General features: G+C 58.8%; 1 protein-coding gene and 1 long non-coding RNA gene across 6 annotated transcripts in view; one reads left to right on the top strand and one right to left on the bottom strand.

Annotated features, from left to right (window-relative positions):
• The window catches only part of KLHL25 (kelch like family member 25), a 34,466-nt gene extending 13,490 nt beyond the window's left edge, over positions 1–20,976 (top strand). Inside the window, exons 1-3 of one of the 3 annotated variants that reach the window (XM_045448715.1) lie at positions 9,101–9,239; positions 11,504–13,308; positions 19,247–20,976. In XM_045448715.1, the coding sequence (XP_045304671.1) occupies positions 9,143–9,239; positions 11,504–13,284 (1,878 nt within the window). In that variant the 5' untranslated portion in view covers positions 9,101–9,142 and the 3' untranslated portion in view covers positions 13,285–13,308; positions 19,247–20,976. Of the gene's footprint in view, positions 1–9,100; positions 9,240–10,593; positions 10,673–11,503; positions 13,309–19,246 lie in introns of those variants that run through there. The other 2 variants (XM_045448716.1, XM_045448717.1) reach the window with 2 other exon arrangements.
• LOC123582501 lies at positions 3,833–9,927 on the bottom strand. Of its 3 annotated transcripts, none has more exons than XR_006704406.1 (3): positions 9,533–9,927; positions 5,266–5,742; positions 3,833–5,043 (listed from the first exon to the last, which is right to left on the bottom strand). It is a non-coding gene; the product is annotated as an uncharacterized LOC123582501 (long non-coding RNA). The 3 variants fall into 3 exon arrangements; XR_006704407.1 differs by lacking the exon at positions 9,533–9,927 and adding an exon at positions 5,845–5,940; XR_006704405.1 differs by lacking the exon at positions 9,533–9,927 and having other exon boundaries at positions 5,266–5,863.
• Positions 20,977–23,338: the final 2,362 nt, after the last annotated feature.

Here is a 23,338-nt window from a genome sequence, read left to right on the forward strand (position 1 = left end):
TATTTATGAATATTGAGTTGTTTCCAGCCTTTTGCTTGCAGCCAAAGGCCCATGTGCAAGTAGGACTGAAGGTGAGGTTCCTTGGAGTGGAAATGCCAGGCCGAGGGCACCTGCAGCTGTCAGTTTGAAAGATACTCCGAATCGCTCTCCGGCTCCACGGAGAAGACAGAGCTGCATCCTGGGCCTTGGGAATTGAACAGCACTCAGATTGCAGTTGCACAGCAGCACTGACAGCCTGGAGAAGAATGAACAGGGAGAAGGACCCGCACCAGGAAATGGCTAGCGCTTTACTCCTGGTGTTTTTTTATTTTCCTGTTGTATTCTTCTCCATTTGCCACCAAGACTCCAGGTGGCTCGTTGAAAGTGATATCTAGGCCAGAGTGCTCTCAGCGGCTCCATCTGTGGGACTCTGAACCTTTCAAGGGACCAGACAGGAAAAGAGACTGCCTCCTTCTGGGTCCCCAGCCCCCGCTCTGTTTGCTGAGGGCCAGGCTAATCCTTCTGAAGAGGGAGGAGCCCGGGGTCATGATGCAATGTTTGCTTTGGAGGGGACTGTTCTCTCTGCCCCCTTTGTTTCTCCCTGTGTCACTCTGGATAAGTGAAAGGAAACCAGTTATTTCAACAGATGGGTGAGCCTGAGTGCCGGGTTCTCTGTCCCCTCTCTGATTAGAGCAGTGGTATCCATTACATTGGCCCTGATCCCAGCTGGAGCCAACAGCCAGACCTGCAGACTCCCGGCTTCGGGGGCCAGAGATGGTCCAGGCGGCCCCACCGAGCTGAGGGGGGACAGGATATGGCAGAAGAAGCTGAGTGGTAGCTTCTGTCTGCCCTGCCCTGGTGAATTTGGAGGTGTCTACACCACCCACCCACCCCCACCCCCCCACTTAGCTGAAAGAAGTCGCCTTGTTGCAGGGGTGGTTTAAGCACGGCAAACAGAACTTTTAGGACTTTGTGACATCAAACATCTAGAATTCTTCTCCCAAGATTGTATCTCAAGAGAATACCAGTAATTCAACATAAGCAGAGATGTGATTTGATAGAAACTTTTAGAACTGTGGATGAATGACTTCCTAAGTCATAGTTGTTCTGCATTTCACAGACACCAAAAGTTACGTGTGACAACCACACAGACGCTGGGCCATTTCATGAGGGAGCCCGGAAGACTGGATGCCAGGGCCTGCACCCCACGGGTGCTCAATCCACCTTTGTTCAGTAGTGAGTGAAGGATAGGAATATGGAAACTGTGTAAATAGGTAAAAACAATGTAAAATAACATTCTGTAACTGCAACAATGTAAAACATTTGGGGATAAAAGGCAAAAATGAGCCAACACAAAAATAGTTACTCTGTTCGGAGACTGGCTTAACCTTGTCACCTTCCCCCAAAACTTTCTTAGAACTTCCCCCCCCCCGCCCCGATTCTCCTTACCCTCCCATAAATGTTAATACCAGATATAAGTCTGTGTGCTGTGTACATAACTATGCTTTGTATATAAAAACAACAAGATCTTTTCTACCCCCCCCCCCAAGAATGAGGTTTTGCCCCCACAGGGCAGTGTCCCCAGCCATCATCTCCCCCCCACCCCACCCTCATGAAAATGCCTGTGTTCTGGGTTGACATTCCAGGGGATTTGCGTCTTTTGTATCTTGTGCTTTTCGATCCTACATTGTCTTGTCAGTAAAAATGATTGAGCTCCTGGGTGTGCCCCTTGGCCTGTCTAACTTGGTCCGTGGAGCTCACACTGAGAAGGCAGGGCTCTGAGCAGAGAACAGGGTGCTGAGCACCGTGGCCGTGGCTGCTGTGGGCTGGGTACGTGGCCCACACAGCCCCTCCTGAGGGTTTGCTTCTCTCCTTAGCAAGATGGCTTCTCTGAAAGAACAAAACCTGGCCGGTGCGGAGCTGACAGAATCCCGACCTTGTCTTTGAGCAGCTAGACACAGCGTGGGGGACCATTAGATCCTTTCCCTGAGGTGGCCTTGCTTCGCCTGGTGTCCTCATCTGAACAGGACCCAGAAAATGACCCTAGAGGCCGCTTTCGCACTAGGACCCTTTGCCACGCACAGGAGAAAAGTTGATTCATTACCCGCGAGGGGTGTCTCAGAGCACGGAGGCTTCATTCTCCTCGAGATGGCGCTGTTCCAGGTGCGCAGAAGGGTTGACAAGGGTTACTCCAAGGGGGATACGGGGAAGGGTGTCCAGTGGCTGGAGCCCCGGGCTGTGGCCCCCAGAGCCTCTCTTCTGTCCCTTTGGTGTGTGGGAAAGAACGATACAGATCTGGGTCACAAGCAGCTTGTGATGTTAGGCTCACAAAGCGCAGAGGTGGGAGCTCTTTGCCCAGCGTCCCTCCCGTGAGGTGCAGGTGAGGGTTGGACATAACGCCATGGTGAGGGTTGCACGCGTTCACACAGAAAGCACTTGGAGCAGCGCCCGCGATGGAGCAAGTCCTTGGTAACTATAACTTAGTGCTGGTGGAACTGTCACTGCCGTTAATCTCGGAGCTCCCGTTCCCACGTGCAGGTTACCGAAACAGTGGGGCAGGTGGCAGGATTGCGCCTCTGGCCCTCGTGGGTGAGTGAAGCCATGTGCCTGGTTTGGGCCAAGGAGATGGGAGCGGAAGAGGTGTGTGTCTTCCAGGCCGTGTGCGGAGTTCCCAAGCGCCCTCTCTCTTCCCCGTGGCTTACTGACCGGTGACGGGGTGCTGCTCTGTCATCTGGGTCCCTGGGGACGATAGTGATGACAAGGACACTTCTCACACTCACCCCCCACTACCCCCAAACCATGATGCAAGTGGTATGAGCCAGAGAGAAATCGCAGTCCTCCGAAGCCTCTGAGCTACAGGGGTGTTTGTTGATGCTGCAGAACCCGGCCCATCCTGATTAAAGCGGACAGGCCTGAGCGGGCTGGGCGTGGTTGGGGGACCACCCCTTCTGCATGCGACGCCCAAACCACAGCAGAGGCCCCTGGTGGTCATGCGTTTCGTCTGGCTCCCTTCCTGACCAGAACTCTCTACCGTTTGCAACAAGTGTTGCTTCATCGTCCAGGAGGGTTGCACAGCCTTGACCCCTCACCTCCTGTCCTGTGCCTCCTCTGGGAGGGGCCTATTCCCCTGGGTAAACGAGCACAGAGCAACCCCCCCCGAGCCCTTCCCCAGAGCAGCGTTTGCACACTAGCAGAGTTGGCTTCCACTTCGGTAGGTCTATCAGCTTGTAATAAGAGCACAGCCTCCTGGCTAGCAGAGACTGCAGCAGCCTGGATCCCAGCTCAATCTTGGAAGCCAAAGAAGCTGTCCTTCCTCAACTGTGCTTAACCTGCGGGAGCACCGAGGGAAAAGGCAAGAGCACGTGGAGAAGGTGCTGAAGCCATTGCCCACCCTCCGGGTCTCCTGGGATCCCCATCCCCTTCCAGGCTTTGGTTGCAGGTGGACGGGTGGACCTTAGGACTAACCGCCCACCACGGGGCACTGTAGGGGAGGCACTGTGGCACTGGTGATCGAGACCTCAGATAGCAGGCGAGAAGCGGGTTGTCCTGCAGTGTGGTCTGTCAGAGTTGTGGAAGGCAGTTGGAAATCTGCCCCGTGAGATGAGCTCCGGGGTGAACCGGCCTGCTCTCTGCCTTTCATGGGGAGCCATCCGATGCAGAGTCATTTGGGTACCACCAAAAGAGGAACCTCATTTGTTACTAAGTGCTGGGTGAAGCAACACCCTCACCCCTTCCCTGAGCCAGGCTCCGTTCTCGAACCGCCCTTACAGCCAGCCCATTCCCCTGCAGGAGGGGTGGGGTGAGGCTGTGGGCTGGCGTGGGGCAAAGTTGCATCCAGCCGACACAAGGCATGTGTTACACAATTATCATGACTTTACTGCAGGATTGGAATCTTGCACAACAAAGAGATGGAAAACAAAATCAAAATACATACACACACAAAAATACAAATAATTCTAATCCTTTGCATTTTAAATTAAAAACAGGGTACCTACAGGGCACCTGGGTGTCTCAGTCAGTTAAATGTCTGACTCTTGATTTCGGCTGAGGTCATGATCTCACAGTTCGTGGGTACAAGCCCTGCATCGGGCTCTGTGCTGACAGCACGGAGCGTGCTTGGGATTTCTCTCCCCTTCTCTCTGCCCCTCCCCTGTTTGAGTGCATGCTCACTCTGTCAAAAAAAATAAAAAAATTTTAAATAAAAATAATAAGAAGGTACCTACAATTTTTTGAATGTACATAAAGTTTTATTAGTTTCTTAAAGAAAGGACCATTGAAAGGCAGAGGCTTTTAGGGAAAGGGCCCTTTGTGTGATAGTGCACTCGTATCTGGAATGATCTGCGCCTCTGATTCAGTTACCCTGGTCATACTGATTTGCTTTCAATTAACAATTAGATTTGTGTGCTCTACAAGGGTGCTTAGTCTGCTTTCCACTTGGCAAGGGGAAGAAGGATACCCCTGCACCCTGCAGGCTCCCTGAGGTGCTTGGATCCCCAGACGTGGGGGCGGGGTGGGGCAGGCATCTGGGCCGCAGCGTCACGCGTCAGTCCCGAGATCCCTGCCTGGGAACGGGTGTTGAATCACACAGCCCTGCGCTTATGTGGTGTTTAATAGCATTTAACTCCTTCCTTTTTCACAGACCTCACAGGCTTGACAGAAACCTTTAGCGTTTTTTTTTTTTTCTGATCGCAACAATATCATATAATCATTTAAAAAATCCGAACAACCTAAACACGAATAGACCGTGAGCACTGCCTTATTCAGAGCAAAGCAGAGGGACGCCCGGCTGGCTGTCAGTGGAGCGGGTGCCTCTGGATCTCGGGATCGTCAATTCAAACTCCGCGTTGGGCGTAGAGCTTCCTTACAAAACAAAATAAAACCAGAAAGCGGAGGGTAGGGATGGAGTCAGGATCCGGAGTGTCTGCTCCGTTCTTTGTTCAGCGGACGTGGTAGTAACAGCAACAACACTGGAACAGCTGGCCGTGTGAGCATATGCTAAAGGCCCAGGCCACTGGAAGCGCGTGTCGTGTACTGTCTGGTTTGTCACTTGCTTTTAGCGTCACTCTGTGGTTGAAACAGACCCAGGGGGACAAGTGAACTTTCCCAGCGCCACAGGGTCATGGCTGTGGCCTTCAGGGACCCCGTTCTGTCTGCCGTCCCTGAGGAACCCTGATCTTCCCTCCAGGCCACTTTGTCACGGCCGTCAGAATGCCGCCACCAGAGAGGCATCTGCAGAATACTTGCCTTCTCTCCCCACCCCCAGGCCCCCTCCCACCTCGCTCGCACCTTGGCCTTTCTGTTACATGTGTCTTGATCTCTACCCCGAGATCAAGAGTGAGAGCCGCCATCTTGATTTGGTGTGGGCCTTCAACGTAGCCTGGCCTCCAGCAGTTGCTCAGTCAGGATCTGTCTCAGGGTTTGAGGTTGGGTGATGCGTGACCTTTGCAGTCACTGGGGCCAGTGTCTGGGGCCCCGGTTCCGACTTGCTGGCGGGGGCCCACCTGCTGCAGCTGGGCTGTCCAAGGCGACTTCCTCACTCGCGTGTGTGGTGCCTGGGCTCCCGTGGCCGGAAGGGCAGGGGGAACGGCCGGGCTGCCCTCCTCCACGTGGCAGGCTGCCGTCTCCTCGCGGTGTGGTCAGGCCTCCCGTTGTCTGGCTTCCCCTGAAGGGAGCACTGCAAGAGTGGAAGCTGCCAGTGTCTGAAGGTCTGGGCCCGGAAATGGGCACGGCGTCTCTCCGGCTCCCTTTGGTCGGTCACAGAACCTGCTCAAAGGGAGGGGACATAGACCCCGCCTGTCAGTGGAAGCCGTGTCAGTTTGTGGGCATCTTTAGTCGTCCCCCAGCCCCATGTGACTGTGCCCCTACCTGTCGGCCTGGCCTTTCTCTTCCCTCAACGGGTCAACCTTGTTTCTGCCCTGCCTTTGTGTCCGCAGCCCTGCCACCTGGAAGCGTCCTTTCCCCTGTCGTCATAGCCTGGCTCATTGGTTAAGCTTCAGCTCACGTGTCCCCTCTTCACAGAACCTAAGTGACCCCACCATCTTCTTGTCACCGTGACCTACTGCTGTTTTGTTTCCTCACTGCTGGTCTGTCTCTGCCTCCCACACCACAGGCCCACGGGGACAGGAACCTGTCTCTGTCCGTCCCTGTCTCCCACGCCTGGTACGTAGCACGTGGGGATTGTTCGGGATGCTTATGGTTGATGAGTGAGTCAGAACCACATTACCTGCAACCCCCCGGCGGGGCCCTGGGCTTTCCCGCTCCCTCTGGCCCCCCGCAAGGAGCAGTAGCGTTGACATCCTGATTTTGAGGAACTCGGGCCCCTGGCAGGTGGAGGGAGGCAGGGAGGGGGTTGGTGCTGCGGCCAGATGGAGTCGGGCTTTCCGGACGGTGGCAGCAGTTTGATCCTGTGGCGCATTTCTCCCTGGGAGTGGGGGCCTTCAGCTTCCTGTGGCTGGGGTCTTTGGAGAACAGGCAAGTTTCTTCTGGAGGTCTCACCACTGGCTACTTTGTTTCCTTGTGTGTTTCTTCAACTTTCCAAGGGTGATGGGAGAAATGAGCCGGGCACATTGTTGTTGGGTGCACTTTAACTGCTTCTGTGCAGGTGAGGATCGCAGTGTGAGCAGAAGTGTGGTCTGAGGCGGGTCAATACCTCTTAGCAGGATGAGAAATTGCTCATTTGGAGCATGGCTATTACTTCTTGTGCGTTAAATCCATCAAAGCCCAGGACAACGCTTAGGTAGTCAGAGTAGTTCTGTGATACAGGCTGAGAGCGTCTGATTTATCGTGGCCCCCGAGGCAGGGAGCCAAGGAGGCTCTGGGCAGACACGCTTTTGGGCACACACACTCTGGCACGTTCACCCTTCCCGCCACTGGCCGGGAGCCTGTGTCCTGCACCCTGCGTGTCCTCCGCCCTGCGTGGGGCTGCCTGTGTGACTGGTAGTGAACACGGAAAACCATCTCATACAACCCGTTTTCGGTGTGCGGTGGGGGGGGGGGTGCCCTCCCTGCAGGTGGAGAAGGTAGAAGACCCCTTAGCAAGGAGAGCAGCCCCTGGTCACTGACCCCCAGGAACTGATGTGCAGTGAGTGCTCGTACTGCTTGCGGCTCTAGGTGACAAGGGCTGGAAAGCCCTCTCGGAGCAGAAGGGCAGCCTGGCCGTGGGCTCTGCCTCCTCCGTGCAGCTCCCGTCCTGGGTGGCACGGCCACCGACCACTCCCGCCCCTGCCCTGCCCCAGTGCTCTTGGCACCTCTACCTTCCCCTGCAGTTCAGGAAACGTCACAGACAAGAGTCTGCTTGGCCCATCGCGGTGGCCGGTAGGATTGCACACGGATCGGGCTCCACTCTCAGGGCCAGGGCCCGGTGATCTGCCGCTTTGGCCAGCCGGGCCCAAATGCCCAGCCTCGGGTTCTGCGAGCGCTGACCCGAGTGAGGCTGTGAGTGTTCACCGCACACGTCCATCGTGGCGGCCCCCTCAAGTGCCTTCTCCAGCCCAGCCTTCGTCTTCTCTGGGGCGGCTGGACGAGCGCTCAAGGTGAAGGGGATTCCGTGCACTGTATGTGTCTCCAGGCTTCGTCATGAGCAAAGGCGGGGTTCATTCAGTCGAGTCGAGTGGCTGCTCTGTGCCAGGTCCCACTGGGTGTTGGGGTCGCATCAGTTGGCCCTACCCGTGGTGTCCACCTTCAGCAGGTTGGGGAGACTGGGGACGAACGCATGTTAACATAGCAGTGGGTGCTGTGAGGAAGGCAGAATCGGGTGAGGTGTGGAGAGGAGGTGACCCCAAAAGGTGGTCAGGTCACTCTCTGAGGAGGTGACAGAGTGAGCCATGTAGACAGGCAGGGGAGCATTCCAGTCCGAGGAGGAACCTGTGAAAAGGTCCTGAGGCCCAGTAAGAAGTCCGGTGTGGCCTGAGGGGGCGAGCGAGTTGGGAAGTGGCAGGATGTGATGACAGAGGGGTAGCCAGTGAGGAAGGGTCAATTCATGTGGGACCTGGCTGCCACGGTGAGAACTTAGGATTTCCCTGAGGGCGCTGGGACACCCCTGGAGGGTTTCGAGCTGGGCGTGATGGGATCATCACTCTGGTCTCTGGATGGAGCACAGATCGTGGAGAAAGAAGCAGAAGCCAGTCAGGGGTTTCCAGAGGTCAAGGGAGGGACAGAGGTGGGGATAAGGATCAGACTCGGGGCTCACTGAGGAGCCACAGGACTTGGTGGGGGCCGGGTGCTGGTGCCGGGGAGGGACGAAGGGAGCCTGGGCATTTGGCCTGAATAAGAAGGAGCATGCTGGTGCCATTTCCCGTTTGCCTGGCCTGGGGAGCAGCGGGTCTGGAGGAAATGCTGAGGGCTCTCCTGGACGCGTGACGGTCAAGGCGAGCCGCTTCCAGATGTCCTGTGGTTGAGGTGAGGGGCCCGACACAGGGCGAGTAGCACCCAGGGCCTCTGGCTCTTAGGCCGGTCCTCCCACGCCGGCCAGCCCAGAGCAGAGGCACAGCCCTGGGGATCCTCAGGGACCTGGGTACAGGTTTGCAGCTCACATGATTCCGTTCCTGTGTCTGGGCCTCAGCATCCTCATCTGTAAACTGGGGTGATGAGACCCTCCACCTTCTGGAATCACGATGCTTCTGGGACATCACCTCACGGACCGGGGCAAGTCCGTGCATGACTGATGGCTGCTGTCTCTGGGAGGTTGGCTCACATGCAGGCACTGCTCACAAGGAGGTGGGACAATCTGAGGAAACAGCCGGGCAGGTGCCTCTGCCCTCGGCACGGAGGTGCCCAGACAGGCAGCCATCTGGGGGTGGGAACCTGCTTGGGTGTGTACGCCCATCCCTGGCTCTTTGCCTGTGGGGGGAATTTGCGTCAGCGGGCAGGCATCTTGGTGCTAAGCAAGACATCAGTCAGCTCTGGGGCCCTGGGCTGCCCACTCAGCACTGGCCTTGTCACCACTTGACCTCATTCCCAGGGCAAACGTGGCTGCTCTGTGTGGGTTTGCCCTGCCTTTTGATGCTTTCTCATTCTTTGAGTCCTGCTTTGTCCCGTCCTTAACCCCCTCCATAGGGAGTCTCCACCTGGACCCCTGAGTTGGAGTCCTTGGGGCCGCACCCCCAGCGTGGTGCACAGGTCAAAGGCCATCGCTCCTGCTCAGCCCAGACACAGTGAGGACAGGATGGATAGAGTCAACTCAATGAACGTCCATGTTTGGGAACATGTCTGTGAACAGGATTCGGGGAAACGTGGTGCAGGGTCCGGAATTCAGATCTGGGGTACGTGCCAAGCTGCCAGGAAAGCCTCAGGGGGCTAAGCCACTGAGGCCCCCCCGATCCCTGTGCCACCCAGCCCCAGGGCCAGGCTGAGAGGTCACGCTCCGTAAATACTTGCCAACAGCTGAGTGCCCCTGAGGCCTGAGCAGGACAGGGACTTCGTTTTACAGAAGAGAACACCGAGTTGCAGGGAAGGGGTGCCCCAGGATGACGATCGAACAGGAACTATCCTGTCCAGCCTTGGCCCACCTCTCTTACTCTTGTGCTGGCTGCACCCCCCATCCCTGTGGGCTCACCTCATGACCCCAGAGCCCAGTGGCCGGTGTGCACAGCGGTGTCTCTGGTGCATCATCGACTCGAGGTCTGCCTGGAGCTTGGGGGCCAGAGCAGCAGGGCCAGACCCAGCCCGGGCCCAGGGAGCAGGGGCCTTGCCCAGGCAGCTCAGATCACGTCAGTTTGTGGTTTCCTTGGTTCTTTGCCAGGGGAGGAGTGAGGCAGAGAGACAGCACTGTACTTGGACACTAATTTACGATTTCACTGAAGCATGAAATCGCTTCCTTCCCTTACCAGATTATTACTTAAGCAGAAAATTGACTTGGAGTGGGGGTTGGGAGAATTATATACTTTTGAAAATTAAAAAGGAAAAAAAGCTAGGTTTGGGTTTTTTTTTTTTAACATTTTTTAAAGTTTTGGGGCACCTGAGTGGCTCAGTTGGTTAAGCGGCCAACTTCAGCTTAGGTCATGATCTCACAATTCATGGGTTCAAGCCCCATGTCAGGCTCTGTGCCGACAGCTCAGAGCCTGGAGCCTGCTTCTGATTCTGTGTCTCCCTCTCTCTCTGCCCCTCCCCTGCTCACTCTGTCTCTCACAAATGAATAAACATTAAAACATTTTTTTAATATTTTTTAAGTTTTATTTATTTATTTTGAGAAAGACCAAGAGAGCATGATCAGGGGAGGGACAGATAGAAGGAGAAAAAAAAAAAAAAAATCCCAAGCAGTTTCTGTACAGTCAGCACAGAGCCCAACATGGGGCTCGAACTCACCAAACCATGAGATCATGACCTGAGCCAAAATCAAGATTCAGACACTTAACCGACTGAGCCACCCAGGTGCCCCTGTCTATTGGACTTTAATGAAGATGCTTTGGAATCCCGCACGTTCAAGTGTGTGACAAGCCCATGTCTGCCCACACAGAGCAGCCTTCTGAGGGCCAAGTCCTGGGCGGGGCAGAGGAGGACACAGGAGGGAGGCAGGTGAGACACTCAGTATGGCCCAAGATCCTGGAGTCGCCTGTAGGGCCTAGGGAAGCTCATTTGCAAGCTCAGTTGCTGAGGCAAATCTGGATTGTGTTAGTGGTCAGCATGCCCTACTGTCACCTGGGCCTTTCTCGTGGCTTGCTTTTTGGGACCTCAGAACTGAGCCGGTGTCTTTCAGGTGAGCCGCTGGCCGGCCCAGCTTTGCCTTCAAACCCTTGCTCATCCCCACTGGGTCAGGTGGCCTCTGAAGACCCTGGATTTGGAGAACGTGTCTACACTGAGCCCTTAGCCTGGAGCGGTGGCTCTTGGGAACTTCCCAAGGGCAGGGTTGGTGAGGGACTCTGGCCAGTGCTGCTAGGAGCCCAGCTCAGCCCAGGTCTGGCTGGGAGCATGGGGGTGGGGGAGGGGTGGGTGGCGTGTGAGGCCCTGCTCGGGCTCCATGGCTCCCTGGGCTCCTTGTTTCCAGTCTGCCACAGAAAACTCGGAAAGAATCAGCCTCCTTGGGCCTGTGGAGAGTAGAGATTGGGCTTGGAGCTGGAGGGCCCACATGGGGATCCTGGCTCCGGCACTTTGGGCAGCCAGCCACTCTGCTTCTCTGAGCCTTGGCTTCCCCAGCTGTAGAATGGGGCCACGGGAGCCTCGTCCCCAGAGGGCAGCTCGAGGGTGGGATGTGGCCCAGGGCACAGGCTACTTAGCACCGCCCCGACCTGCTATCTGCTTAGTGGCCCAGGGACACCATATTGCATGTTCTCTTGTCCCGGGGTGGGCAGCCACAACTCACAGCCACCCAGACGTGGCTCATCTCCAGGCCAGAGACGTTCGGTTCCACAGCTGGTCCGAAATCAACAAAAGCAATTTCTGAAGGGCAGAGGTCAGACCAGCCACTGCCACCCGCTCGTTCCCTGGCCACGTGGTCAAGGGGAGGGGCGGAGCTGAGAGAGGAGGGGCTGAAGGGTGAGCCAGCACAGGGCCAGCCCCTCTCACTTTGTGGGGCCTTGTTCCCTGGCAGGTCGGCTCAGCATGTCGGTCAGCGTCCATGAGACCCGAAAGTCGCGGAGCAGCACGGGGTCCATGAACATCACCCTCTTCCACAAAGCCTCCCACCCCGACTGCGTGCTGGCCCACCTCAACACCCTGCGCAAGCACTGCATGTTCACGGACGTCACGCTGTGGGCAGGCGACCGTGCCTTCCCCTGCCACCGCGCCGTGCTGGCCGCCTCCAGCCGCTACTTCGAGGCCATGTTCAGCCACGGCCTACGGGAGAGCCGGGACGACACGGTCAACTTCCAGGACAACCTGCACCCCGAGGTGCTGGAGCTGCTGCTGGACTTCGCCTACTCGTCCCGCATCGTCATCAACGAGGAGAACGCCGAGTCTCTGCTGGAGGCCGGTGACATGCTGCAGTTCCACGACGTGCGGGACGCCGCCGCCGAGTTCCTGGAGAAGAACCTCTTCCCCTCCAACTGCCTGGGCATGATGCTCCTGTCGGACGCTCACCAGTGCCGCCGGCTGTACGAGTTCTCGTGGCGCATGTGCCTGGTGCACTTCGAGGCCGTGCGGCAGAGCGAGGACTTCAACAGCCTGTCCAAGGACACCCTGCTGGACCTCATCTCCAGCGACGAGCTGGAGACGGAGGACGAGCGCGTGGTCTTCGAGGCCATCCTGCAGTGGGTGAAGCACGACCTCGAGCGGCGGAAGGTGCACCTGCCCGAGCTGCTCCGCAGCGTGCGGCTGGCCCTGCTGCCGTCCGACTGCCTCAAGGAGGCCGTCTCCGGCGAGGCCCTCCTCATGGCCGACGAGCGTACCAGGCTCATCGTGGACGAGGCGCTCCGCTGCAAGACCAAGATCCTGCAGAACGACGGGGTGGTCACCAGCCCTTGCGCCCGGCCACGCAAGGCGGGCCACACGCTGCTGATCCTGGGGGGCCAGACCTTCATGTGCGACAAGATCTACCAGGTGGACCACAAGGCCAAGGAGATCATCCCCAAGGCGGACCTGCCCAGCCCCCGCAAGGAGTTCAGCGCCTCAGCCATCGGCTGCAAGGTCTACGTGACCGGGGGCCGGGGCTCCGAGAACGGGGTCTCCAAGGACGTGTGGGTGTATGACACCGTCCACGAGGAGTGGTCCAAGGCGGCGCCCATGCTGATCGCCCGCTTCGGCCACGGCTCTGCTGAGCTGGAGAACTGCCTCTACGTGGTCGGGGGACACACGTCCCTGGCAGGCGTCTTCCCGGCCTCCCCGTCTGTCTCCCTGAAGCAGGTGGAGAAGTACGACCCCGGGGCTAACAAGTGGACCATGGTGGCCCCGTTGAGGGACGGCGTCAGCAATGCCGCGGTGGTGAGCGCCAAGCTGAAGCTGTTTGTTTTCGGGGGGACCAGCATCCACCGAGACATGGTGTCCAAGGTCCAGTGCTACGACCCCTCGGAGAACCGGTGGAGCATCAAGGCCGAGTGCCCCCAGCCTTGGCGGTACACGGCGGCCGCCGTGCTGGGCAGCCAGATCTTCATCATGGGCGGTGACACCGAGTTCACGGCCGCCTCCGCCTACCGCTTCGACTGTGAGACCAACCAGTGGACGCGGATCGGAGACATGACCGCCAAACGCATGTCCTGCCATGCCCTGGCCTCGGGCAACAAGCTCTACGTTGTGGGGGGCTACTTCGGGACCCAGAGGTGTAAGACCCTGGACTGCTATGACCCCACGTCGGACACGTGGAACTGCATCACCACGGTGCCCTACTCGCTCATCCCCACTGCCTTTGTCAGCACCTGGAAACACCTGCCTTCGTGAGGAGCGCATGCAGGGCCCAGCCAGGTGAGCCGCCAGCACCCCGGGGCCCGGGCCCGCTCTGGGTCAGGGTCCCCTTCCCGGGGAGGGTGGATGTGGCAGCAGGTGGCTGGGTGCTCCGGGACCCTTTTCCGGGTCTGGAGCTACAGCCTAGCTCTGCCCCTTGCTTGCAGTTGACCTTGGGCAAAGCATGTCAGCCCCCTGCCACGTGGAGACAGCCACCTCAGACAGGTGTGGTGCTTCCCAGACACGGCTGCACGTCACAGTCACTGGGGTCCTCAGACAACACCACACAGAGTTGAGGCCAGCCGGCCAAGTGCAAGGGCAGTCTCCACATAAGGGCATCCTCTTCACGGTCACGGTCAAGTACAGGGAAGGGATGCAGATTGAGGTCAGCCAAGGACAGAGACGAACAGGGCAGGGTCCTCTCCCCACACGGTCAGGATGGTGTCGCTGTGCCCACATCAGTGGCTGACCGTACGTACAGAATATTCCCCAGCCAGAAGGCTCACACAGGCTCAGGTGTCCGGGGTTTTTCCCGGGGCCCCATCACGTAGGCTCGACTGATGGCCCACGTGGTTACTCTGCCTCCAGGTCAGCTGGTGCAGCGTGACCCAGAGCCCCTTCCCTAAGTCACACAGATGTGCCCACCCCAAATCCTGCCCTAGGTGGAAACAGTCTAATGGGTATGACCCATCATCTCCCAGAAGCCAGCGGCAAAGACCAGACCTCGTTACAACACGAATGCTAAAGCCCACACCACACCCCAGACCAGGCGACTCTAGCGTGTATCCAACACGTGAGCAGCACCCCGGGGACCTGTGAGGAACATGATTGATGGGCAGAGCACTCAAGGGGCCAGGGGGGTGCTGGAGCTGTGGGGCCAGGCCCCCGGTGGAGGCAGCGGGGCGCTCCTGTCCTGCAAGGTGGTGAGAGGCCACCTCAGCGCGGGCGGCCTGCCAAAGGAGGGAACCGTGGCCGGGCAGGACGGCTGCAGAGCGCTGCCCAAGGTACTGCTCCTACCCTTGTTCTCAGTGCCATTATTACAGGAGATCCTCACCCAAGTGGGGGGTGACACTGGATGCAGGGGGCTAAGGGGCACAGGTGCCCTTTGGGGGGATGGGGGGGACACAAGGAGGGACTTGCCCAAGGCCTGAGGGCAGGTGCAGAGTCAAGTGGAGGGAAGGACCAGTTTGTCCAGACCGGCCTCTTTGAGGGGCAGGGTCAGTGTCAGTCCTGAGGTTGGATCAGGGTGTCCCGAGCCAGCCTGTCAGGGAGCTCAGGAATAGGGGCTGGTGGATTTGTAGACACAGGGGAAAGGTTTGAGTTCTGGTTCCATCCTCCTTGGTCAGGCCCTGGGGAAGCCAGGCTGTGTGTCCCGGCCCTTAGTCCTCCTCCTGGACCCCTCACACCTGGGACAGGAGCAGCAGGTTCTGGGGTGGGAGGCAGGGAGGCATGGGTCCCAGGGGCTCTGAGAGGCTGGGGCCTGGGGTGGGAGATCCCAGGCTCTGCCTCCGGCACAGGCCAGCTCTCCTTACCCAGGAGGGCTGGTGACCAGTCCCAGCTCTGAGGCTGACCCGGAAGCCTTTGCACCCCCCTGGCAGCTCTCTGGCAGCTCTGAGAAATCGGCCCTCAGGCCAGGTGCCCCCTTCAGTGCAGATCACAGAAACCCCCTCAGGAGCCAGCCTGGACCGAAAACCTAATTTGCTCCGTGACATGGCGGCTGCTGGCCTGCGTGCCGAAGGCTGTCCACAGCAGAGCGGTTCCGACTTCGCTGGGACTGCTCCTCCAGGCGAGCGGATGCTCCAGCCAGACCAGCGTGGCCGGGCCTTCAAGGCCTTGACGGGGACAAGCCAGGCAGGCCCAGGTCGCATCGCCTCCCACGTCCAGGGTGTTCGGACCCCCAAAAGCCAGCCTAGATAGATGGGAGCTTCCGAGTTGTCCTGTTTTGTTTTAATCTGCTCGCCCTTTCTTGGAGAGAAAAATCTGAGCGGCCCAAATTGTCGGTCCCCTGGGGCATAAGCTTTAAGAGAATGGTGGTGCCTCCTGTCACCCCCCAGTTCCTGCACTCTGGGGTGCTCACCTGTGGAGCCTGAGGGCTCCTCCCGCTGGTGCTCACCCCTCCCCACGGACCTGACCAGTGGTTCATCCCTGTGTGGGAGGAGGTGGGGGCAGGCCAGGGGACATAGTGAGCCCTTTACCTCTCCAGGAGTTTCCCCCATTCCAGGGACACATCGTTCCTTGGTTCTGGCTCTTACTGGCTGCTTGACCCCGGTTACCTAACTCCCCTGAGCTCAGTGTTGCCATCTCAAACACAGGAGTGAAAATCGTGTTACTCACAGTATTTGAAGAGGCCAAGTGAGGGGCGGGTTGAGAGTTGGTGCTTATGCGAGGCAGTGATGCAGAAGGATGGTGGCCGTGATGGTTTGGGGATGCTTTGGGCGGTGGGGGCCCTCTCCACGTCCCTGGGCTAGCCCCTTCTTCTAGAAGGGTCCATCGCCCATAGTCACGAGGCACGTTGTGTGTGCACATCTGAGTGCAACAGGGGCCTTGTCCCTCCAGTCCGGCCCAGTCCTTGGCGGGGGTGCTGTCATCGGCCCCATCTCCAGAAGGAGGAAGCAGGTGCAAAGAGGCTGATTGCCCAGGATGGAGCCGGTCCTGGACGGGACCGGAACACCACGCCTGGGCCCTACCCTCCCAGAGCCACGCTGCCTGGTGAGACTGAGCAGCTCCAGCCTGCACGTTTCCCGAACTCCTGCACCAGCAACATCTGCATCAGAGGCAGAGGGCCTTTTTAGGCTTCAGCTCTTGTCCCGCATCCCAGCCGTCTTTTTAGGTGGCCCAGCAGCCCACCAGCCAGCCTCCCCGCAGCGCCTCTGGGGCCTGAGAGATGGCCCCTCCCGAGGCTCTGCCCTCCAGGTGGACCCTGGGTGGTTCCCGCGCCCTGCACTGCCCTGCTTCAGTTCAGCTCCGCCGGCCCTCGTCAAAGGCAGGGCGGACCTCCAGGACCAGCCCCAGTGTCCCAGCCAGATCTACATATGTGGGTGATGGCAGGCCCCCGGAGCCCGGGCTGGGTTACCCTGGGTTACTCACTGAGTGTAGATCAGCCTCGGAAGTTCTTTTTCTCTCCCACTGAGTCCCCCTGCCCCCAGCAAGCCCTTTAAAGGCACAGCCCTTGCCCTCATGTCTCCTCCCCTGGCCCCCACCCAGCATGTCGTGCAGGCATCCAGGCCACCAGGAGCTCATCTCTGCACAGGCATTGTTAGGCCCCAGCCACTTGGGGTGTGGGGGCGGAGGGGCCTCCAATCCCAGCTCTGGGAAAGGCTGAGCCAGTTAGTCCCCCTCGGGGCCCCACGAGGGGCTCAGTCACTGCCACCAGAGGGCAATTCAGCACATTCTGTCCTGCCTTCAAAGAAATCACCACCAAGAGGAAATCCCAGAGTGCAGACCTACACGGACGGGCCTGGTGTATTGAGAAAGGTGCCCGGGCAAGAGTTCAGGCCTCTTGAAACACATCAGCTCCGTCTGTCTGTCCATGCATCCAGCCATGCACCTGGAGTCTTCACTGGGCTTGTGTTTACCAGGGTTGGCCCCATGCCAGGCCTGGGATCAGCACGCCAGATCCCTCCCTTGCTGCAGTCCGGCAGGGCAAACCTGTTGTGTGCGGGCAGGGTGACCATTGACGCCCTGTCTCTGCAAGGTGGAGGAGTGTCCCCTCTCACAGATGAGGAGACTAGGCCTCAGAGAAGCACCTGCCAAAATTTGGGGTGGCCCATGGCTGTCCCAGTCTGGGGGCAGCTGTGTGGGCTGGGAGGGAATTCAGGAGCCAGCCAGTGTGGCTCCCCAGTTCCTCAGCCTTTCAGGGTGCCCCTAGGTGCAGTCTTGTCTTCAGCAACAAGGGACAGCCCAGAGGGGCCCCCATTCTCCAGGTCAGGGTCTCATGGTGTGGGTGGCTCAGAGGTTTGGTTTGGGGCAGCAGTGGGGCCCTGCCTAGAGGGGAACAGCACCCTGCCCCATCTGCCTCATGCGTCCAGAGGGTGTGGGGCAGACAGGCCCAAGGTTTAGGTTTGCCACCTTAAGAGTATCTCGGGGTCCTAGAAGCCTCATGACCCAGCTTCTCGCTTGTGAAGGGCCTTCGCCAGCCCCGCTGAGGGAGCAGTGGCTGCTCTGCCTACCACCTGGGGAGTGCTGACCCCACAGAGCTCAAGTCAACCTTCTAGAAGCCTTGGCAGGGAGGGAGGGAAGGTGTACCCCTCTTGAAAGAAGAAAGGCCCACGGGTTCCAGTGCTGGCTTGAATTTTTAAATGTTACTTGAGTACGTGCAGACTGACAAGTAGGTAAAAGCCCCTTATGTGTGCAGTCCTTACACGGCTGTGCAGTGGACGCGAGCATGCTGGTTAAATAGAACCAAAGCTCTAAAACCAAGAATGGCGTCATCGTTCGTTGATGTTCTGCAGAGAGCGTCTTGCCTCTTTGCCTGTTGGCTGGAAGGACACGCAGGCTTTCTGGAGGGCTCCCCCTGCCCGTGCCAAGGGCTGGCTTATCTGTGCCTCTCCGGAGCCACCGTGACACCTGCTTCGGGCAGCTCATCATGCTGGCCAGACATCATCCGTGTCCCAGGCACAAATGGGCCTGCTTGGTTAAGGCCACCTCTGAGCCCACGGCCCTTATGGCGCTGGCCAGAGGAAGTGGCATCTGGTGTTGAAATGGTGCGTGCACGAGCAGGACGCCCGAAAATCCTCCGGAGAACTCCCGGCCCCCTCCGCACAGGACTCCAGAGAAGCTGCTCGTAGACTACGGCCCCACCGCTGTCCCAAGAGCTTCCTCTTCCTCCTGGCTCCAGCCGAGGGTGTCCCTTCCTGACACACGTCCACAGCCACATCTCCACGCAAACTCACGCAGGGTCATGCTGAGCTGTCGCAATGGGTTATGCTTTGAAGATGACCGCGCTGGCCAGCTGCTGGGTTATCTTACCTGCTCCAAGGAGGTTCTGCACAAAGCCTTCCGCGTGCATTAGACCACATCATGCTCTCCGGGAGGCTGAGATCCATCCCCTCGTGTTCCCCAGGAAAAGCTGAAGCTCAGAGAGAGCAGGCGCTGCATTGATTGGGAAGCTGGCGCTGGAGTGTGAGCTCGGTGGCCACAGGGTCACCCCTCATTCACCACCGTCAGCCACCACAGCCTATATCACGGCCCAGGTCGATGGGCTGCACAGTGAATGTCTGTCGAGGGCGTGAATGAATGTGCTGGCTGCCGCCCACAGCTGGCCCGTTCTTCTAACCACATGGCCGGCCCACCCCTGCCTGCCCCCTACTCTCTGACCAGGTCTACCCCCTCGCTGTTTCCACCTCACTGGCCTACTTTATTTCGATTTTCAAATGTGCCAGATTCCTACCTCGGGACCTTTGCACATGCCATCCCTCCTGCCTGGACTGCTATTTCCCCCTCTAGCAAACTCCTGTCCATCCTTCACGTCTCAGGTTAGATTATTGTCACCTTCCCATACCCTCCACCAAAATAAAGTCCTGGTTCTTATCCATAATTTTTTGTTTTTCATGCATAGCACTTCCGTCAACTTGTGATTACTGTATGCACTTATTGGTACAAGCGTGCAATGTCTCCCACCTGGGGGATGATCCAGGAGATGGCAGCTTTATTTCTTTGCCCTCCTGTCCCCCAGGGCCTAGTGTGGCACCTGCTGGCTCGTGGGTGTGCCGGGCATGTGGTTGGAGTGGCTGAATGGACAGGCGGGTAGTTCCCCTGTTCCGGGGGGGAGACCAGGGCTCGAGGCCGCAGTGCTGGTAAATGAGAGAGCTGCATTCTCACACCCAGGCCTTCTGTTGTCGGGCCCCAGGCTCTAGCCCCTCACAGTGGCCTCTTGATTATCACTCTGTTCCAGGGTAGGACAGAACCATGTGGGCATGATTCATACTCTGTCTCCCTCTCTCCCTCTCTTCCTCTGCAGACTCCGTGTGTCTGTCCCCACCCCGCGGCCGCAGCCCTCACCGCCAGAGTGGCCCTGACCCTGTCTGCCACTGCAGGAAGCCCGGCCCGGCCCCACACCAGCACTTGAAGTGGCCAGAAGCCGGCCCCACCGGCTCTGGGAGCAGCATTCTCGGGGCTGTTGTGAGCTTTAGACAAGGGAAGAGAAGCTGTCTCGAGAGCCCTGTGTGTCTGCCTGAGGCCTTGGCCTCTGTGAGGTGGTTTGCAGGGGAGAGGACCTTCCAGAGGGGCGTGGACCGACCCCAGGACTCCCTCGGCCTTGGGGCAGAGACACATCCGCAGAGTCGTGGCCTGTTGCCGCAAACCCCGCTCGGGGGGCTGAGAGGAGCCCTGGGTGGGCTGGGGTGGGCGGCAAAAGACGGTCACACAGCACCGACCAAACGGCCTTTGCCTCGTCGCCCTGCTGTGACCGTAATGTCACCTAGCACGGGGTGTGTCGGGCCTCATGGGAGCAGGGTCCACCAGGACTGAGAGCAGAGCTACCTGGGAGAAATGAAGACACACTGTGTAGGGGGCAGAAACCCATAGGGTGACCTCATGGCACCTGCAGGACTTCGTTAGCAAATGGCCCCGAGACCCCCTAGCGTTAAAGCAGAAACCCTTGTGCTCCCCTCCCCAGGGTGGGGCTGTGCTCTCTGTGACCTCCCCACCTTCCTCCCAGTCAGGGCAGCTGTGCCAGGTGCAGAGGGACACTCGTGCCCCATCGCAGTGGGACTCAGGGGCCCCTGTCTTGTTAGACGAGGGTGCCCTCAGGGGCTGCCCCCTTCAGAGCCTGCCGGTCCCAAGAGGTGGCAATGACCCCATCATCTCCCGACAAGACCGTGCGGGCCCTTAGACCCAGAGCAGGTGTGAGCTGGGGACCCCAGGGTCACCTTAGGGCACCCACTCTGGAGCCCACCAGCATGGAGGACAGCAGCAAGGCCCGTGACCCCCGGCGTCCAGCTGGCCGGTTTGCTCCCTGAGCTGCAAAAGGCAAGTGTGGTCCCCGAGAGAACTGCCAGGCCTTCGCTCATTTCTCCACCTCCCCAGCCACTGGGTCCCTCACCGGTGCATCCCCAGTATCTGGGGTTCTGGAGGTGTCAGCTTGCACCTGGTGTTCGGGCTTCTGGCTCATTCCTTGCCAGTCCCCGGGGCACCACTGGAGGGGGAAGGGGCCTGCACCAAACCTGTGGCTTCCCCGGCCGCCTGCCAGCTGCCTGCTGTTCGCTCGGTGCTACTTGGCCGGTTCAGGACTGGGGCCCCGGAGCGGGCTGAACTGGTGGTGGGGCCACATCACAAAGCACTTGCTGTCTGTGGTCTCGCCCTGCCCCCTCACAGGACCTCTGTGCTGCCGCTGGGCCTGTGGGCATCTCTCGGGGGCTAGGTTGCCCCCCACCCCGGAGCACCGGGCACTGGGCATCATCGATCGGCTGCCACTTGGGGAAAAACTGGAAGCGGAGTGCGTTCCCGGGTCCCTTGGAGGCCACAGGCCCTTCCACAGCAGAGGCTGGCCTCCTTTGCTCCGGGAGATGGCTCCACCAGGGAGGCCGGGAAGGCGGGTGGCGGGGAAGCCGCCCGCCGGAGGCCCCGGGCTGCAGGACAGCCGAGGTGGAGTGACCACACTTCGCGCACAGCACAGCGGGCCTTGCAGTGGTGTGTCCCCCGAGTTGTGTTCCTTCTGTTTCTAACTTAATAAAAGAGCTGAGAAAAATCTTGAAATCTTGCTTCTTCCCCTGGGTGCTGGGACAAGTCTTCGGACCCAAGGCGCGGGCAGACTTGGATTTGGCCCCACTAGCCGGGGCTCAAAGTTACCCCCCACTCACTGGCGTCTGCCCCTCTGGTGAGTTGGGGGATGCGGAGACCCCCTCCCCAGGGACCCTCCGGCACCCAGATGAGAGGTTCCTTTCCTCGGATTATTTCAGCAGCAGAGTCCAGATTGCTTTCCTGAAAAGCCCCTGTGAGGGGAACTCTAAATGCACTCATCTCTGTGAGCCCCGCTCAAGGGGTAGGGTGGTGTCATCGCCCCAGGGACCAGCATTACTTAGCCCAAGGTGGCTTCTCTGACTCTCCCATCCCCTGATGTCCCTTTATGAGCCTTCGCGGCTCATTTGAACGAGGGGACAGGGCAGCGGGTGCTCAGAACCTCGGCGGTGTGCAGGCCCCCGGAACCCAAACTGACCTCTAACGGCATGAAGAGCTGATTCAGATGCCCCAGGAGTGTCACAACTCATTTCTCACCAGGTTCAACAAGCATCACTTGAACTAGTGAGTCGATCTCAAAAAGATGGCACACTTAGAACAGCCGAGCAGAGACGCCCTCCCAGCTGCCTCCGCAGCCCCCAGGCGCAGCCCTGGGAGGGACACCCAGCCCTCATACTGCCCACTCCTGCCCCTGTGGTGCAATGACAGCCAGCCACCTTGCAGGCATGAGACCCAGACAGTGGCCATCAGAAGGGGGGGGGGGGGGGACGGCCTCCTAATGGGCCGCAGGACAGCCCGCACAGACGGTAAGTAAAGGTGTATTTCGCATTTATGCAGCCTCAGTGTGAGTGTAAGCGAGCCAAGGCCAGGGTAGCTCCACAGGGTTGGTCCCCAGCCGTCTCCTATCCTGTTGCTCCTGCAGCTTGCATGCAAGGCTTCCATCTCCTGGCCCAACATGGCTACCCGGTTCCTGCCATCTCCTCTGCATTCCAGCTGGTAGGAAGGGGAGAAGAGGACGTGACCAGCAAGCCTCTTTAAGGGCACGCCCCAAAACTTGCACACGTAACCTTTGCACATTCCCAAGGGAGGTGGGACACGCCAGCTACAACTCCAGCGGATGTCTAAATCAAGGAGTGGTGGATATTGAAGGCCAAGGAAGGAAGGAGCCTGCCTAAGCCAACCTGCCTCCCGTTCTCTGGAGCTGCGGACGTGGGACATGCGGGCCTTTTCCAGAGCCTGGCCCCATGTGCGTGTCAGCCTCTGTGTTGCCGCTGACCAGCGCTTTGCATAATTGCCTCCTTTAATTCTCACAGTGACCCCAGAGATGGGCATTCTTGTCCGCTTCCTGCTGGTGAGGAACCAGGCAAGAGGTTGAAGCTCCTCCCCACGGGCTCACACTGGTAGCGGCAGGGGGCAGAACCAGCTGGCTGTGGGTCTGACTGTGTGTGTGTGTGTGTGTGTGTGTCCCCAATTCAGTGATGGCAGGGCTAATGGAATTGAGGTCAGGTTCTGTAAAGCACTAAATACCACACTGGGCACCCGGAGAGCCTGGCTGCAGTGAGAATGGCTGCCATCCTCCCAGTGGTGGATGTGGGATTTGCACCCAGTCTCTGGCCAGCACACCCAATTGCATTGGTTCCTTGGACACCCAGGGGCCAGACCGTGTCTGGGATGGAGCTTTGGGGAGGGGAGCCCATCAGTGATGGAGTAAGAAGTCCTTGGGAACCTCGTCTCAAGGTGACTGTCAGAGCATTTATGTTGTAGTTCCTGATGTGGAAAAGTGGACAGGAAGGCCACGGGAAGCACTGTCAGCCTCCCCGGGGCCAGGAATGGTGGCCGATTATCCCTCCTCCCAGAGCGGGAGCCGATGAGGGGCAAGCCCAGACCACCAACCCCAACACCATGTGGAGACCATCCCTGTTCAACACCCAAGGCTGTATGTAAATCCTGCTGGGGAAAGAAGGAGACTTGCAAGCAGCAATTATCTTTAATGAGGCAGCTCAGAAGGAGCTCTTCTGGGTTGTCAGTAGGTGGGTATTTTGTGCGGTAAGAAACAAAGTCCATCGTCCCAGCCTCTGCCCCACAGGAGGGGAACAGTCTTCTGCAACAACACAGGTGGCCTTGGAGGTGGCCGGCTTCCCCAGCGTGGTGCCCCACCTGACCTTCCAGCCTCTGGCCACACAGCACCTGCTGGCCTTGTGCCCTGCCCCAGAGGCAGGTGTGCCCGGGGCCGATTTCCAGTGGGGACACCAAGCTGCTCTGGCTTTTCACCTGCTTGGTTGCCACCTTGGGCTGTGGGCTTGGGTTTGGACAGAAGCTGTCAACCTGGGATTCAGGATCGAATTTGGGTCTGTGTGCTTGAATGGGGAAAAAA

The sequence above is a fragment of the Leopardus geoffroyi genome, chromosome B3 (assembly GCF_018350155.1).
Source record: "Leopardus geoffroyi isolate Oge1 chromosome B3, O.geoffroyi_Oge1_pat1.0, whole genome shotgun sequence".
NCBI classification, from domain to species: domain Eukaryota; kingdom Metazoa; phylum Chordata; class Mammalia; order Carnivora; family Felidae; genus Leopardus; species Leopardus geoffroyi.